Genomic DNA, 17,166 nt, shown 5'->3' with positions numbered 1-17,166 from the left:
TGACTAGTTAAATGCAGTTAATTAAACCCACTAATTTTGGTGGTTGTTATGAAGTTGCCAAACATTCAAACAACTACAGTTTTATAGTTGTCGGATAATTGCAATACCATATGGCAACAAAATTAAATCTTGTCGCGCGCTTGTTTAGCAATTAATCTGATAGTAAAGAAAGTGATTTAAGTGATCAGCCAGATTGAAACAACCAAAAGGTTTTTCTTTCTTGGCAGGGGCTCCTATATATAGTTTTTGATTTATTGAAAGGTGTAAACCATTGAGGTGAGGAGCAGCATTTGAATCTCTAACTTCAAGTTCGAGAGTCGCATCTCGCATGCACTTATCAATGTTTTTCCATGCTGGATGTGGAGAACTGGTAGTACGTAGGGATTTTGGAGCTGAGAGCAGCTCCCATCACCTCCAACTACTCTTAAAAGTTTTTCGTAAAAGTTAATGCTCATTCCTAAAAGTAATGTTGTTTCAATCCCATTTCTCCTAAAACGTAAAGTTATAAAAAGAAATACCCCCACTGTCCTTCAACGCCTGAAGAGGAATGTGAAGGAAGCAAAATAGAGGAAGAACAAGGATAACAATATTGGTCAACAACTAGACAAAAGATTATTATAAGAACAGCGATAAGAGTTAGAATTGTAAAATAATTCAAATATTTTCATGTACTAGTAATGATTCCACTTGACAGTTAATTATTTTTTTTACAAAGTTTTTCTAATCTGCTCTATCCCACTGAATCCCAAAGAAACTGAACAAGGCCTAGAAAAACCTTGCAAAGCGTTGCTTTCTGCCAAGACATCTGTGTGCTAAAACCAAGACAAGTAAGATTAAGAAACCTAGATATTCCTTATAACCAAGATAACTAAGATGTTATATAGAAACAGCATATTATTCTTATTTTCATTATATAACTTAGAGAACTTTAATGGGACAAGTTCAAATTGCATGTAATAAAGGATTCCCAGACTATTCTGCTCCCACTAACTTCCATCCTTGAGATTCCAAGTCGTCTTCAACGCCGTTTTCTGTAACCAATTCAGTAGTGGTAGGGAGATGATCATACAAAACCTTCTTATCAATGACTTGGTTGTGATGGCTTTTACAGCCATGATACAACGCGTTCTGAACAAATAGCCCAATGAAATTCCCATGCATCAAAAAGATTAGATAAAGCGACATCAGCAGAACCCGAACCGAGCAACTCATAGGAAGATAATCCATGATGAGAAACACATTAAGTTCAATAAGCGAAACACAAGCGAAGTAGCAGAACACAATAACAAGTGTGGTACCAGTTTTCTGTCTCAGCAGTTCTCTGCTCTTCTTCAAGGCTGATATACCATAAACATTCGGCTCAGTAACCGAAATTACGCTTGCGAGATGCCATAATGCTGTTAAATATCCATTGACAATAAAGAAGAAGAAATAAAAGATGATACCCTTAAGACACCACAGAACTTCCTTAGATTCGATAATCATAAGAAGAACGTCCTTAGCTGCGGGCATAGTATTATCTGTATGGATGAGAAATTCACTAATGAAATAGCCGGCGACGTCGGTTGCGGTCTTGAGAAATATGGCGCAGAGGGAGGTGATGAAAACACGTAAAACTATACGAGGGATGGCGAGAAGAACTGAAAGAAAAGAAACGGGTTTGGAGACGTAAAGACAAGCTATGGTGAAGCTAATAGCGGAGGTAGAGAGGAGATAGAAGGTAAAGAAGAAACCAAGGTAGATGATACTGCGTGGAATATTCGGTGATTGATCAGTGAACAGATTATCAGTTTCATACAAAAGTTGGAATACTGAAAGTGGGAGTATGAAGGTCAAGATTATGGAGAAAAAAACTCTTCGTGTTGAACTGGTTCTGAAATTCACTGATTCAATTTTAAACAGGTTCATAGGAGAGTGAGAGTAGTAGTATTTGTAGTTGTACGTAGTGGATTAGGGTTGGCAACAGGAAATTACAAGGCAGCTTCTTAGTTACTTTTTCAACAACTTAAAAAGAGGTGGATGGCCATATGAGGAACTACTTCATGCTTAAGGTTGAACTAGAAGTGGCAGTAGTTGAGATGAGTGGGTTTAAGTCTTAAATAGATGCAGTTTCGAATTGAATTGCGGTATAGAGATGAGAAGAGAGTGATCTACAACTAATTAGTAGTGTTCTTCAAGTATCTGAGCTACTAAGTAAGGTAAAAGGTAAAGGTACTATGTTGAGGGAAATGAGTGAGATGCTGCACCATATATTTGTGATCGTGACAGATACATTTGCTTGGACGCATTGCCGAACCATGTATCTTTAAATTTTTGCTCACGCTGATTTCGGGAACGAGTGAAGAATCTGAAGATTGGAAGCTTTGCAAGTCCCTATAATTATTTGCCTAATTGGTGCAATTGGGAAGTACCGAGCATATTAAAATTTACAGAGAGCTCAGAGCTGATTTGGAGATTGTTTTTCTAATGTTTTTGGCAAATGCTTAATTCCTTGACGCAAAATCACTCTTATCAGGTTGAGTGGAAACCAAAAAGCAAAACAAAAATTTCTCAGTAAATCAGCTACTTTCAAACCCTGATGCTATAACATGTGCATTATCTGGAAAAAGTGATCTTAGAGACTCACCTTTAATCCATCTTGTACCTTTCTGCACATCCTCCATCGACCACTTCAAACCAGGCCAAATTGATGATTTTTGTAGCGAGTTATCCATTCTCCACTTCTTGACATGAAATACTTTACCATTCATCAGTACCTGATTGTATTTTCCAAAGCATCTTCATCAGCAATGCTTAATTCACAACTTCTAATCTTCTCAAACCCCACCCTCCTTAAAACGGAGCACTAATTTGATCCCGTTCCAATGTCACTAACTTCTTCTGTAATGGGTCACGACTCACCAAACCACAGAGTTTCTTATCATTCTTTCACTTTTCTTAAGAACTCTTATGGGCGATTCTGTAAACAGACATTGTAGATTATACCTTACCAGCCTGCAAGTTTCTTCTGAAGCATCTCCACACATCCCCAAACATGACATAATTTAACACTCCCAGGAAATAGTATAACCCCTAAGAATTTGTCAGGGAAGCTAGCCAAATGCATTTGACATTCTTCAGCAATTTGCGTTTTCCTAGCTTAAGTACCGCCGACAAAACATTTGCTTTTTTCAACACTCACCACTTCGCCAAAAGATATTTGATAATCATTAAGCACTCCGCCAGTCTTCTCACATTTCTTTTCTCACCATTACAGAATAAAGATATGTCATCAGCAAAAAACATGTATTGTCTGGACTCCATTTTTGTTGACCACTAGTAGTAATTTCCTATCTTGCATCATATTTTAGTTAAGAGGCGGTTTCAGTTACATGATCTTCAAAGGAAATCGATCATGGTTCCTTTCCTAATCAGAAAACATAAAACACAATCAATGATTAAGTGTAGCTTAAGAAACTAATGTGAAATTCCATAATTTCTCATAAGAAAATAAAAATGAGACTAGTCTCTTCATCTCGCTTAGTAGTAATGCTAATAATGAGTATACCATTGCTTTTGCCGCTGCAATTGCTCTATCTCTTTCTTCGGAAGTAAGGTAAGGTTATTCGCAGGAATCTCAGCATTCTCCAAGTCTACTGAAGCCAATTCCTATATGTTGCATAACAGGAGTTGTACGCAATCTGTTCAACTGAACAACAGAAACTGATTGGTTGTTTGTATCTCTGAGTCAAATTTGAAGATAATTTGAAAAGCAAACTCTAGTAACTTCTCAGAAGCACATGGTCCTCAAGTAAATGAATATTCTCTGTACTCTGTAGGCTGTTTCAAAAGTTCAGCAAGAAAGCTGAGTAGCATGTGTACTCCAATGAGCATCTTAGGAACTCAAACACATGGAAATCAGAGCAAATTCCATGAACAGTATGTTCCCACAAAAGTACCAAAGAATTAGCATTCTCGAAGACAAAAAAAAACGAAACGGCATGTTACAGTCATTGTTATATATGGAATGCGAACAAGCGTATAATAAATTCAACACGCTCCTTTGTAGTGAAAACATTTATAAAATAATTCATCCTCAATGAAGCTTTTCAGTTGCAACCTATGAACGGGATTAGTGCTGGATATAGAGCTAGTAAGTGGAGATACAATACACATATACACAAATGACAGGCATCAAGGAGTAAGATTCTTTACCTATGTATCAATGCCCTTAATAGGAGTTTCCCTGTAATAGCCTCAGCGTTACTGATGGTTAGTGGGGGGCATGAAACAGGGCGATTGAATAGCCATGGCTTTCTGATGACTCTGCAACCTGTGCTGCTCAGCAACATCTGATGCGTCATCATCGCATTTACCAAGTTTGCTTTCTCGAGATCTCAAAAAACCCTGATGCAGTAAATATAAATTCTGAATTGATCTAATGTATTGAATATGAACTAATTTGCTCTTTCAAGCCCAGAGAATAAAAATAGCAACAAAATAAACTCACCTATCAATAATCTCTTCAAACTTCCTTCATATTATCAGGAGAAAATAGAAAATACTCCCCTGCTGAGAGGAAGGATTTAATATCTGACATCGACCCTGTTTACAGGCATACCTGTATTTGCCAACAAGAAACAAGTAAGAAAACTAGTTCCTGTGAATCCATACAGGACACCAGCAGACCAAATATGCAGGCATTTCATATATATTATCCATGTGCCTAAGGTTTAAGACACCAGAAAGGCTTTTCCTTTATTAAATAATTCAAAAATTATACTAACCGCAGTCCATATGCAACAAAAGGAAGTTCTATTCCAAAATTGGCTCGCATTAATTATTGAATTTTGGTGTTCAAATCGTTAGCAAATTAGCAACAGTGCAGAATTGTTGTAAAAGGCTACAGAAACTGGCTACTATCATTACCCAGAACCCATTTCACCAGCAAACAGATATCTAAGAACAAGAACTAAATGTGCACCAAAGCGAACCATGTGAGGATCGCCATGAGGCCTGAAAACAGGATTGAGACAGAAAAAGACAGCCACCTTAAAGTTTCAAAGACAGAGATACAGTTCTTTTAGAAAACAAGACAAGGTTTATGGAGGAATACAAAAGATCTAAACCAGACAATTAAATAGATGCTTTCTGTTTTTGAACTTTCACTCAAAACACCGTGCAGCTATGCAAATCAATAATATGGCCATGGAAGGTCCGGTTTTGAAGCGTAGTTTGGGGGGAAAGCAACCGGGCAAAGTTTATCAAAACAAAAAAACTAGGTTCCTTGAAGCTGGAATGATCATCATGTGAAGATGATACCCATGGCCACAGAAGATCCAGAACATGTGGAACATCTCTAACCATGAGATTCACCTGTTCAAGTTCGCATTGTCAGGTACGAGAATTGTGAGAATAAGGAATGCAACGGAAGACCAACATGAGTTTTATGACATACAGTGTCATATATTTTAACCCAGAATATGAAGACCGCCACCTAGATAAAAGGAACAGGTACGGATGTATAAATGTCCAATGTTATCAATATCCTACAATGTGGATCTAAAACCGCAACAAAATGACTACCCACACATACATATAGAAAAACAAAAACAAAAAAATTAAACAAAGAATACCAAACACCACCACCTTGAATCGTGAGGTCAAGTAAACAAATAATCAACAACATCCACATTCTTAACTCGTCTAATCCCACCACTATCACATGTTAATCTATCACAAACAAGACAAGTGACAATGGGCCACCTTAAGCACACTCATTTAACAATTTCTATCAGCCGAGACTAGAAATTCATATTACACTGTTATGTAGTATCAATCGTTCGTCAATATCCACCTTATGGAATACCCATTAACAGAAAAACAATTAATCAAAACTCAACCCTATGGCCTTGTTTGGTATAAGTTATGATTAAATATTTGTGTTTATAGTGTAACCCAAGAACTTCGAATCAATGAAAATACCTTGGTTATCACACAGATATCAAAATTGCTACCGCAACCTAAATCGTTGAAAATACCTGAGTCCTGACTCACTACCAAGATGAACGCCTTCCTTTCTCTTCAATATTTACAGAACAGTCAAACTAAGAATATAAACCTAATAAAGTTTGCAGAATTAGGAAAGACAGTCCATATAAATAAATTCATCGACTTCCCAATGTAGGAGTCATGGGAAATAACAAGAGTTGCATTATTTTTTGCATACATGTGAAAATCGGAAAAGCAACTGTGAGTACTGAGGACTATTCAAGTTTCAAGTGAATGACAACATTGAGAATCTGAATACAAACAAGAGAACAAAAAAAGAAAAAAGGGCAATGAAATCAAACTGTTATGGAACCTCCACGTAGTAGTACAAAAAAGTCATTACTTAAATAACTGCTTAATGTTCAGGCATGACTAATGCAAAATGAGGACCTAGGAGAAACAAGTTAGTTATTAACGATTCAACATTTTGCCCTTCCTCATCAACTTCTCTTCACATGCTACTGAAACTTACAGCCCTGGATAACTAGTAAGGTGGATCTTCCCAATGGGATGAGCTTCATTGTTCCCCCCATCACTTTACATGGCTCACCCGAGGAACCTAAGCTATCTCGACTAGGATGACAAGCGACATTATAAATATGAGATCTTCAAAACCTAACAAACACTACACACGAAATTAGAATCTATTTCATCATCTTTATCATCCGAACTAAGCCATTTCGACCTAGATGGTAAAAATCAATAGAACAGCGAGATGGCTCTTAAAAGTACATGCTAAAAATAATTATAGAGAAATATATAACTTGACCAAGTTACTCCATCATCTTTATTATTTGAAATGACTGTGACATTTCGACCAAGACGGTACAGACCAATAGCATAGCATAATGTTACAGTTCCAGCACATTTGGCACAGTCTCCCTGGACTAAGACTCAAAAACACATTCATTTTAGTTATGCCAAATTACATTCATTTTGGTAACTAATTAGTTGCAGCCTCACTAATTTTTGAAATTCTAATAAATGCCAATATTCATTGGCTTCAGCTTCACTAAATGACACCACTTGAGTCTTGAGCAATTACACAAACACCAGTTGGGCACTTTCACATAAACCTTCATTCACAGATAAAAAATATAAAATCTTCCAACCCAACTTACATACTGCTGAAACAAACTTAATTTAAGTTACCAAAAGAAAAATTAAAAACTCAGGAAAAATTACCTGATTTTAACTTTAAGTCCTTCCACTTTGAGTCCAGGTTTTGAAGATGGACTGCTGAGTTAATAATTTTATCAAAAGAAAATCATCTCTAGGGATTCGAGAGATATCAGAGGAAGAGATGGAAAGATCGGTCCTAGCGGATTTCAGTTTTCTGGGTTCCCTCTTTTCTTTCGCTGGCTGTCACTCAGTAAATACAAAAAAAAAAAACAAAAAAAAAACTTTAATAATGAAGCTTCTTAATAATTGGTTTTCTACTCATAAATATTTTTTTTCCATTTTATATTCTAAATAACTGGTTTTACTTATTTACCAAAACTAAGTTATTATGAAAATTATTACCAAAAATGATAATTACGAAACAAACATCAAATTGAACAGCAATTACCATTTATTTAACAATCGTATAAATCCCAAATTGTTACAAGAATTCAAGTCTTCTTCTGAATTGCTAGACGAAATTTTAACTTTTTTACATTAAAACTAAGAATCCAAATGAACTTCAAAATTACTGATAAGAAATAAAAGAACTCATTTTGACTGTTCAAGAACACAAAAGATTATTAGAATAACCATCATTACTAGAATTCAGCTGGAGAAGGCTATGTCATTGCTTCAGCACCTTCTTCTTAAACTTTCAAACGTTTTCTTTTAGATCAACCAGCATTGTGATTATAATCAAAAGAACTAAACCCACTCTTGTATCTCCAATGCTTTGAATTCTTCAAATGTCCTAATTGTAGACTGACACCAAACAAAATCAGAATTCCTGATAATAAAAAAATGTAGCTTTATCAAAAAATTCAAAACCTACTGCCTCTAGACTGATGAAGCAACCATTGAAGCTCTATAAAGCTTCAATGTCGACCTTATAACACCGAGTTCAACTGTATAGAAAACACAACCGGGGATTTATCCCCTTTAAAGATTTCATCAGCACCAAACAGCATTAGGTCTGAACTGAAATCAGAGTTTTTCTTTTTCTAACCATTGAACTGGTAATTGGAATTTTCAGTGTGAAGCCAAAACGCCTCTATACAAAGCAACTTTTGTTTTAAGCACTTTTAAAATTCAATTTACTCCAACATCTCATATGCCGTAAGAAACATAGTTCCCCAAATGAATTTAATAGGTGAAATATCATGCAAAATTGACGCTAGTCGTTTATCATGAAATATCATAGCAGTTATCAGTTGTGAAATCAGCTGCGGACTCCTACGTCAAATCCATACTAGCCTTTAACCAATTAGGCAATTACGCATTCAGTTTGGGTCCCATACAACTAGGTTAGAACCAATAGTTAATGTGTTTTTCTAGGAAATCAGTGGCAGACACCGGAGTTCAAGAGTTATCAGCAACCCAGCAAAATGTAAGGGAAAAATGCAGAAAAAAAGAAGAAAAAAAAGATACTGCTTTCAGGAGGAAAGAAATTAAAATTGCATATCCAGTTCATGAATAACACCAAATATATTGAAACCCCAAATCAAACAAGTTTGTATGGGTACACAAATAAATCTCACGCCGATAACTCTATGGAGGAAGAAATTACTAAAAACAAGAAAACAGAAACACACATAAAGATCGGAAAACTGAGACAACTTCAATGCTAGGCACCCTATAATCCGCTACTTCTTCTACCCTCAACTTGAACCTCAAAGGTGCTCTAGCTACAGTATCTCGGCTTTCTAATGGGAGCCTTGAAAAAATATATGGTTTGTGACCATAATACAGATTACACATAAATTTTAGACGCGGCTATTACCTTAGCATGACAAAACAAAAGTCAAACCAAGCCACCCTTTGCGAAGTAGTAAGGCTGCGACCAGAAACTTAAGCCTTAAGGGGCTTGACAATCTCCCATGTGAAATCGGGATCATCACGGCCAAAATGCCCGTAAGCTGCAGTCTTTTGGAACCTGTAGTTTCCTCCTCTCTTGAGGTCAAGGTTGATTGACATCATTCCTGGCCTGAAGTCGAAGTTCTCCTTTACCAAAGCTAGTATATCCTTGTCAGGGATAGTTCCTGTTTTGTAAGAGTCCACGAAGATGGATAGTGGCTCAGGCACACCGATAGCATATGACACTTGAACAATGCAACGTCTGGCTAACCCTGCTGCCACTATACTCTTGGCAGCCTGCCTGACAATGTAAGCACCACTTCTGTCCACCTTTGTTGGATCCTTGCCGGAGAATGCACCTCCACCATGGGCACCCCAACCACCGTAGGTATCGATAATGATCTTCCTTCCAGTGAGTCCTGCATCTCCATGAGGTCCACCAATCACAAAACGACCTGATGGGTTCAAGTGAAAGATGGTGTTATCGTCAAGGTACTTTGCTGGGATAACAGGTTTGATAACATGTTCCTTCAAGTCCTTGGCAATCTCCTCGTTTGTGACGGTTTCGTCGTGCTGGGTAGAGATAAGAACGGTGTGCACCCTGATAGGGATCATAGCTCCGTTGTCATTCTTGTACTCAACAGTCACTTGGGTCTTTCCATCGGGTCTCAACCATGCACACGTTCCATTCCTTCTCACCTCAGTGAGCTTGGCTCCGAGCTTGGTGGCAAGGACGTGAGTTAGGGGCATCAATTCAGGAGTCTCGTCAGTGGCATATCCGAACATGTGACCTTGATCACCAGCTCCAATCTCCTCAGGCTTCTTTGTAAGGTGACCGTGGACACCCTGAGCAATGTCGGGACTTTGTTGCTCGATGTTAACAAGGACATTGCATCTGTCACAATCAAGTCCGACATCAGCTGAGACGAAACCGATTTCTCTGCAAGTGTCTCTTACGATTTTCTCGTAATCGACCTTAGCCTTGGTGGTGATTTCACCAAAGACCATGACCATGTTTGTCTTGGTACAGGTCTCACATGCAACCTTGCTCTCGGGATCTTGCTCTAAACAAGCATCAAGGATGGCATCTGAGACTTGGTCGCAGAGCTTGTCTGGGTGACCTTCATTGACAGATTCCGATGTGAATAGGAAGGTATCCATCTACAAAATCACAACAGAAATTGAGAAGATATTCAGTCAAAGTATCCAAGCATATACAACAGGTTTACTCACATCTCCTACCAAATCAAATGTAAACAAGATATGAGTTTCAAATCGCATAATCATTACACCCTTTATCACCTAACTTAGATATTCATTTTCGTTACACAGATCCAGCGAAAAAACTACTCCGGATCTGTGATTAAACCATGCACCAATTCAATCATCATCGTCCTAAATTGACGAACACCGCCGACATATACTAATTGCACTATAAGTAGGTCATGAATCTGACAGTGACTGAGAACTAATTTTAACTGTTTTCAATGGATGTGTAAGCCATATTGTAGACAATATACAGGATTAGACAATTACATTATACAGGATTAGACAATTACATTATACAGGATTAGACATATCGGATCTGACACTAACCCGCATTACCACATTAGATCGGATCTGACGATACGGACAAACATACGATATAACTGACAAAAATTAAGAAGTACAGTACACATTGCAAACAGTATAGATCTGCTAAACATTTACACCGAAGATGGTGAAACAAAAAAGTACACATGAAACATAGATCGAAATGAAACTCATATCTTCCGAAACTATACATTTCGGAAATATAAGCTAATTTATCTCTGCTTGTACATTAACAGATGGCAAATCAATGCGATACAGTAGATACGAAAATCGATCTCACTCAGATGGACAGAGATCGAAATGAAAAACCTATTTGTTAACTATCGAAACACTTAAAAGAGATCAAATCTTACGTTAAATTTGAATGACATCAAAATACTGTAAATTGAATCAATGAGAAATGAAATTGGCAGAAAACTAAATTAAGATCTGAATTCTGATAAAAAAAGAAGAGAAGAAAAAGATTACCTCTGCGGGAAATAATTGGTAGAGAAATCTGAGAGTGGGAGAGAAGATCTGGAAAACAAATGGATGAATGATTCAAAGGAAATGGTTTGTTATTAAATAGGGATAAAACAGGGGCAAATCTAATCTTGGACTCGTTCCCTTTTGTCGGTATCTTTAACCGTAATAAAAACAGTAAAATACGGCTCATCGAACACATGGCAGAGTACCATTGGTTGAATACAGCTATAGTCCCGGTAAGGTGTGTAGTGTATTCAGTGGAGGCTAACAGAATATCCTATTTAAAAAAGTGTGGGCCCTACTTGAACAAAGAGATTCTCTAGAGATGTGTGTGATAAATAATCCAACGGTTGGTGTATGTATTTTGCATGTTATGGTGTGATATTATAAAATGATTTGCACCACCTACTACGATGCTTGCAGTTGGCTCCATATAGTTCAGTGTTGTCACTTCACTAGCATGAAAAAGCTAGCATAAAATCGGTGTTGTAATCTTGCATCAAAAGAAATAAATTGAAAATCGGTGTAGTCGGTATGTGTGTTGGATGTCGTAAATGTCCACATAAAAGTATAGCTGTTCTGTTCATGTATCAATTTTTTGTGTTTACTTTATTTGTAGAGATGTACCAACTAGTAAGTTCGGTTGAGCTGTCGTTCCGAGGACATCAAAACCTCCGATACACATAGAGAGGAGAAGTTCTGTTGAGTTCGTCGCACTTGCTTGGACCATTGTCTAGGTTGCAGGTGAAGATGTAGATTATACGTCACTACAAAAATATGAACCTTTGGGTCAATTGGGTGTCAACTAGGTTTTTTAAACACAGAATTGGTCAAAAAGACCAATTGCAACAAATCCTGGGTGAAATATATTCTTAGGTTTAGATACTGTTCATATAGCCAAAAAACAGAAAAATACTGTTCATTTAGCCAAAATGGATATTTCACCCAGAATCTTTTTTATTTATTAACCTGAAGAGACAAATATGTCCCTATCTTCTACAAATGTTTACAGCGTTGGGTTAGTAAAGGTTGGAAAAAAAAAAACAGAGTACTACTACTACCAAAAACAGAGTACTACAAAAAAAACAGAGTGGTACAAAAATCAGAGTACTACCACCACAACAGAGTACTACAAAAAAAAAAACAGAGTTCCAACTTCTTATGTTTCTTCTACTCCTTCCTCTGGAAGAACAAAAATTGAAAAAGAAAAAAAACAGAGCAAAAAAACAGAGTACACCTCTTTTATTTGATATATGCTTAGTCAGGATAAAACACACATACATGGGAACTACCTACCATAATCTGAGATTCAAGAGCATGACTCAGCCACATCAATCTCTGCAAGGAAGAAAAAAAGAGCATCACCGGCGAACAACACCGCACACCACCTGTTCGTTTATGTCTTTCTAACTGAAATAGGGTTAGTATTTTCATCTCTAATCACAAATGCCTCTGGGATCACTACAGATTAGATATAGAAATACTAACACATATCAATTGGGAGTGGACATATGAATCACGTTGGACACGGAATGCGAACATCCCCAGCTTAAGTGCAGATTTTTCAAAGATCATCTTCATTTCCCTGCAACAGAAATATGCAAAAGTTAAGAATATATCAGTGACCCTATAAGAGATTTCCGAGAGGCATAGTCTGTAAGAAAAATGGTGAGCATATTAAAGAAAAAGAGAAAATCAAAAACACCTAGAAATTAACTTTACATAAAAAAACCCTGAAGGTTATCTATTGGATTCCTTTGGGTGGGATTTAGTTGGGGAATATAAGCCTAACTGAAGACAGAAACTCCTATCATCGATTTTAACCTTATCAATTTCAATAACAACAAATTTTTAATGAGTCAAATACCTCTAAATTCAAAAGCTTAATCGAAACTTTGGATTTTAAATGTTATAGCTAGGGTTTGACGAACCTTTACCTCAACAACAACAACAATGACATTAGGTAGATACAATCTTTTAAGAGGCTTGGTCTTTTCTCTGCAAGTGTCAAAGCACACACACCAGAACTCATTGCCCCATTGTTGTAGCTTCTCTGGTAGCAACACCAGCAATAGCTCTGCAACCACCACTGACAAACATAAGCTAAGAGCAGTAACATATGTATGTCTAAACTCTAAACCAAAATTATATACTAACAAATATATATGCAAGCGGTAAGCGTTATTTTTACAGTAAGTGAATGCAACAAAAACTGAAATTGTGAATCTCATTTGTAGCGGCAGTACTGTCAGGACAATGAACACTTGTCCTAGTGGTAGTAGGATAATCCGCATAAACTGTCGTTAAGAAAGTAGGACTTGTAACGAACCATAAAGTATTAAGGCAGATAAGAGTATAGAAAGTCAGTCAATAAAACATGATGAAACTGGTTTCATCCCAGCCTAAATATCGATGAAACCAAATTTAACTAAATTTAAAATAGGATGTAACTAGTTTCATCCTAGTTTAAACATGGGTGAAAACAAATTCAAAAAATTTTAAAACATGATGAAACTGGTTTCATACCAGCCTAAATATCGATGAAACCAAATTCAACCAAATTTAAAACATGATGTAACTGGTTTCATCCTAGTTTAAAATGGGTGAAACCAAATTCAACCCAATTTAGTATAGGATGAAACCCAGTTTCATCCTAGTTTAAAATGGGTGAAACCAAATTCAACCCAATTTAGTATAGGATGAAACCCAGTTTCATCCTAGTTTAAAATGGGTGAAACCAAATTCAACCCAATTTAGTATAGGATGAAACCCAGTTTCATCCTAGTTTCATCCTTGTTTACAGTAGGATGAAACCAAATTCTATCCTTTGGTTCTTTACATCTATCTCTGTTGTTAGCTATACACAAGATTTTGCAGTCTCTTTACCTCTTCATGTAAAAAGGTTGCCATCAAACTCGAAGTAGCGATAATCTATACGGCAAACAAGAACAATGAGACGAAAATTAAGTTACTGCTCTTAGCTTATGTTTCATCCAAAGGCAACACAAGATGAAAACAAGAACAATCAAACCAAATCTGCTCCGACGACATGTCAATAGTGGGCAACACAAGATGAAACCGTGTTTCATCCAAAGGCAACACATGATGAAACCAGAATCATCCAGTGGAAGCAGATGCTGGAACCGGAAAATGCATCGGAACGTGTACTAAGATGAGAAATATTCAACAGAAACTCAATTGCATCATATTTTATATTACTATGTAAACAAATTCACAAAATGCAAATTAGTTTGTTTACAGATCGATACATTAACAAGAAAATTGACATATACACTTCACATTTATAAAAAATGAAACCAGTTTCGTTCTAGTTTACATAGAAATAAAACCAGCTTTATCATGTTATTGAACAAGAACTCTTACCTAAAAGGAAAAGAAAAATGAGTATATCCACATTTCCAGAAGAAAAAAATCAATCAATTTACACATTAAAACAGGATGAAACTAAGTTCATCTCAGTTTAAAACTGGATGGAATCATATTCAAGACCCAATTGACATGAACTGAAGAGAAATTCTACACCGACCTCTTGATATTAGTTGGAGATGGCTCAGGGATTACTGCCTCCATATAAGCCTCAGTTAACTCCTTCTTGATTTGAGTTATCCGAGGAGCTTTAAAAGCCATATACACACTTTGAAATGAAATGATTACAACACAAACATACAACACCAATGCCCCAATTCTCTTTGGTTCCCAATTCTTAACATCCTAAGCACAATAATTCCAAGAAAAAAAAATGTTCATTTTTGCATCCAAAATGACAGCAAAGTGTACAAAATGATATGAATTGAAGAAAAGTGTTATACCTTACAATGGTCAAGCTTGTTCCAATCAACAAACCCAGGTAGGAATTCAAATCTAAAACGATGAATCGTAGCTCCACCCTTGTTTTTCACATCACTAACAAACAAAATCACTTTGCTACTAGCTTCATTTAAATCAAACCCAGTTTCTTTTTTCACTGATTTACCAATTAGACAACTGAATAAGAAAGGAAGAAACAGAACAACAAAAAAAAGGCAAAAAAGGTGGTACCTTGACACAGATACCACATCCAATACACAGCTCCTCAGAGATGTAAGCAATCTTTCCAGCTAAAGTAACCTCAATACACAGTTTCTCTGTTGAAAACCCAAGTTAGGAAATTGAAAACCAAAACCCTAAATTACAAAGATTTAATAATTCAGAATAAGCCCCAAATCCGATTGAAAACAAAGAGTTGTTCAATTAGGGTTAGCAGAAGATGGAGAAACCGATTTCTGATAGTGTTGATTTTCACTGTAGATGGTGAGAGACGTTGATGGTGGGTATGAGAAGATACAAAAATCGATTTGAGAAGACCCAAAATTCTTATTGTTGATGGTGAGAGACGTTGACTGTGGATGGTTATGGAAATGGTGGAGAATGGGATCGAGAAATTGATGAGTTCTGGTAATAAAATCATGAAAAACAATCAGGATCGAGAAACTTCCCAGTGAAATTGATGGAAGAAATCAATGGATTCGGTGGAGAGCAGTTGAAGAAGGGTTTTGGAGATAATTGATGGTGGTGCTGGTGGTGGTGATGAAATCTTTTTGAAGAGAGATTTTGATTTTTCCACGTTGGTGATGGCGGAGATGGAGAACGAGATGTTTCTGGTAGAGGGTGGCGGAATTTTTGAGAAGATGAAGGCGTTTTTTAGTTTTTTTGAAGAAAGAAGAAGAACGTGTCAAGGTATCGGTGGACGTGGAAGGGTAATTGTATCCATTTCACACAAAATATTCTTTTGGACATTTGACCCAGACTGAAAGCTTACAAGTCCATATGGCCCAGGAAACACACAATTATGGCTATATAGCCCATTTTCTGTTTTTTAAAAGGAGCATGAGTAGATGCAAATTTTTCCCTTAATATATGTAATTCGATTTCTTTTTTGTATAAATGTAGGAAGTTTTTGGATTTCGGAGATAGACTTGCTGAGGAAGTGAGATCTAGGAAAATTACTTATTTCTCTACGGAAACTATGAACACTTGTGAAAGAACTAATTTCCTAGAAAGGGCTAATCTCAGATTAGATCCCATCTTATGTGATGTGCACATCCTTCTATAAATAAATAAAAGTCTTCTTATCAAAAAGAAAAAAGGTTTTTGGTTTTCCGACGGCAAAGTTCGCATTCGGGCGTGATGGGTTGGATGATAGAATTAAGGTCGCGTTGTGTACATAAGTACATTTATATTGGGGCTACAAGCTCACAATGTCAAATATTTTGTTCTGTAAGGGCAATTCCTATGGGAATGAACAAATTAACCCATATCTTTGTTGAGTCAGGTGGATGGCCAAAGTGGTTTTTCCACTATGGTAAAACACTGGACGTTAGATAACTAAGCGTGCGCCAGCGTTGGTAGGACAAGCGCTGGAGTTCAAAGCTTCAACGCGACGCTTTAACATATCACACTGGCGTTTTTGCTACAAACGCCAACGAGTAGTTTTTTAAAATTCAAAATTCACTTTTTACCTCTATAAAGTACCATCAATTTCAAAAAATTCACTCACACCAAAATTCAATACGCCAACGGGTGCAATGCATTCAAAGTGTCCGCGGGAAGGTTGTTCATGCATCAGAATGGTGATTGAATCGCAACCGGAAAAGCTCAGGTATTTGCAATGTCAAGATCTCAACTGTCCAGAGGAACCACATATGCTAGATGATGTTATGAAGATTAAAAAGGAAGAAGAAGAAAAGATTGCAACACTCTGCAAAAACTTCAAACTTAAATCCAAATTGAAGAAGGAGTTGTTACACTGCAAGCATTGTGGATATGGAGATCGCAAATATAGACATTGTCCACAGAGAATCAGTGGATGCTCAAAGCTCGATTGCAATACTTTTATGCATTTGTGGACTTGTTATGAAGAAGACACATATGGAAGGCATTTTTGGGAATGTCCTAAGTGTTTTTTGGTGGAGTGGGCTGATTGAAGTTCAAGGACAACTCGATTCACTTAACAAATTATGTTATTTAATTTGTTGTTTATTTTGTGTTATTACGATTATC

The 17,166-nt window shown here is 36.7% G+C and overlaps 2 protein-coding genes across 4 annotated transcripts; both read right to left on the bottom strand.

The window, feature by feature from the left end:
• Nucleotides 1–682: 682 nt before the first annotated feature.
• Nucleotides 683–7,421, bottom strand: LOC113309186. Of its 3 annotated transcripts, none has more exons than XM_026557597.1 (5): nucleotides 7,216–7,421; nucleotides 4,490–4,600; nucleotides 4,195–4,386; nucleotides 3,548–3,688; nucleotides 683–3,406 (listed from the first exon to the last, which is right to left on the bottom strand). In XM_026557597.1, exon 5 carries the CDS (start codon nucleotides 1,906–1,908, stop codon nucleotides 973–975), a length of 936 nt encoding a protein of 311 aa, XP_026413382.1. In that variant the 5' UTR covers nucleotides 1,909–3,406; nucleotides 3,548–3,688; nucleotides 4,195–4,386; nucleotides 4,490–4,600; nucleotides 7,216–7,421; the 3' UTR covers nucleotides 683–972. The 3 variants fall into 3 exon arrangements, with proteins under 3 accessions (XP_026413382.1, XP_026413384.1, XP_026413383.1); XM_026557599.1 differs by having other exon boundaries at nucleotides 683–3,401; XM_026557598.1 differs by having other exon boundaries at nucleotides 3,548–3,680.
• A 1,208-nt stretch (nucleotides 7,422–8,629) lies between these two features.
• LOC113309574 (S-adenosylmethionine synthase 3-like) lies at nucleotides 8,630–11,258 on the bottom strand. Its single transcript, XM_026558014.1, has 2 exons — nucleotides 11,110–11,258; nucleotides 8,630–10,209 (listed from the first exon to the last, which is right to left on the bottom strand). The coding sequence occupies exon 2, from the start codon at nucleotides 10,207–10,209 to the stop codon at nucleotides 9,043–9,045; it is 1,167 nt and encodes a 388-aa protein (XP_026413799.1). The 5' UTR covers nucleotides 11,110–11,258; the 3' UTR covers nucleotides 8,630–9,042.
• Nucleotides 11,259–17,166: the final 5,908 nt, after the last annotated feature.

This window comes from Papaver somniferum, chromosome 9 (genome assembly GCF_003573695.1).
Source record: "Papaver somniferum cultivar HN1 chromosome 9, ASM357369v1, whole genome shotgun sequence".
NCBI lineage: Eukaryota > Viridiplantae > Streptophyta > Magnoliopsida > Ranunculales > Papaveraceae > Papaver > Papaver somniferum.
The sequence above is the reverse complement of the archived record's forward strand: the minus strand, read 5'-3'. Positions and strand labels throughout refer to the sequence as shown.

What these genes read in the sequence shown, in the direction of transcription:
- LOC113309186 (XM_026557597.1), bottom strand. Translation starts at nt 1,908, where the DNA reads ATGAACCTGTTTAAAATTGAATCAGTGAATTTCAGAACCAGTTCAACA.
- LOC113309574 (XM_026558014.1), bottom strand. Translation starts at nt 10,209, where the DNA reads ATGGATACCTTCCTATTCACATCGGAATCTGTCAATGAAGGTCACCCA.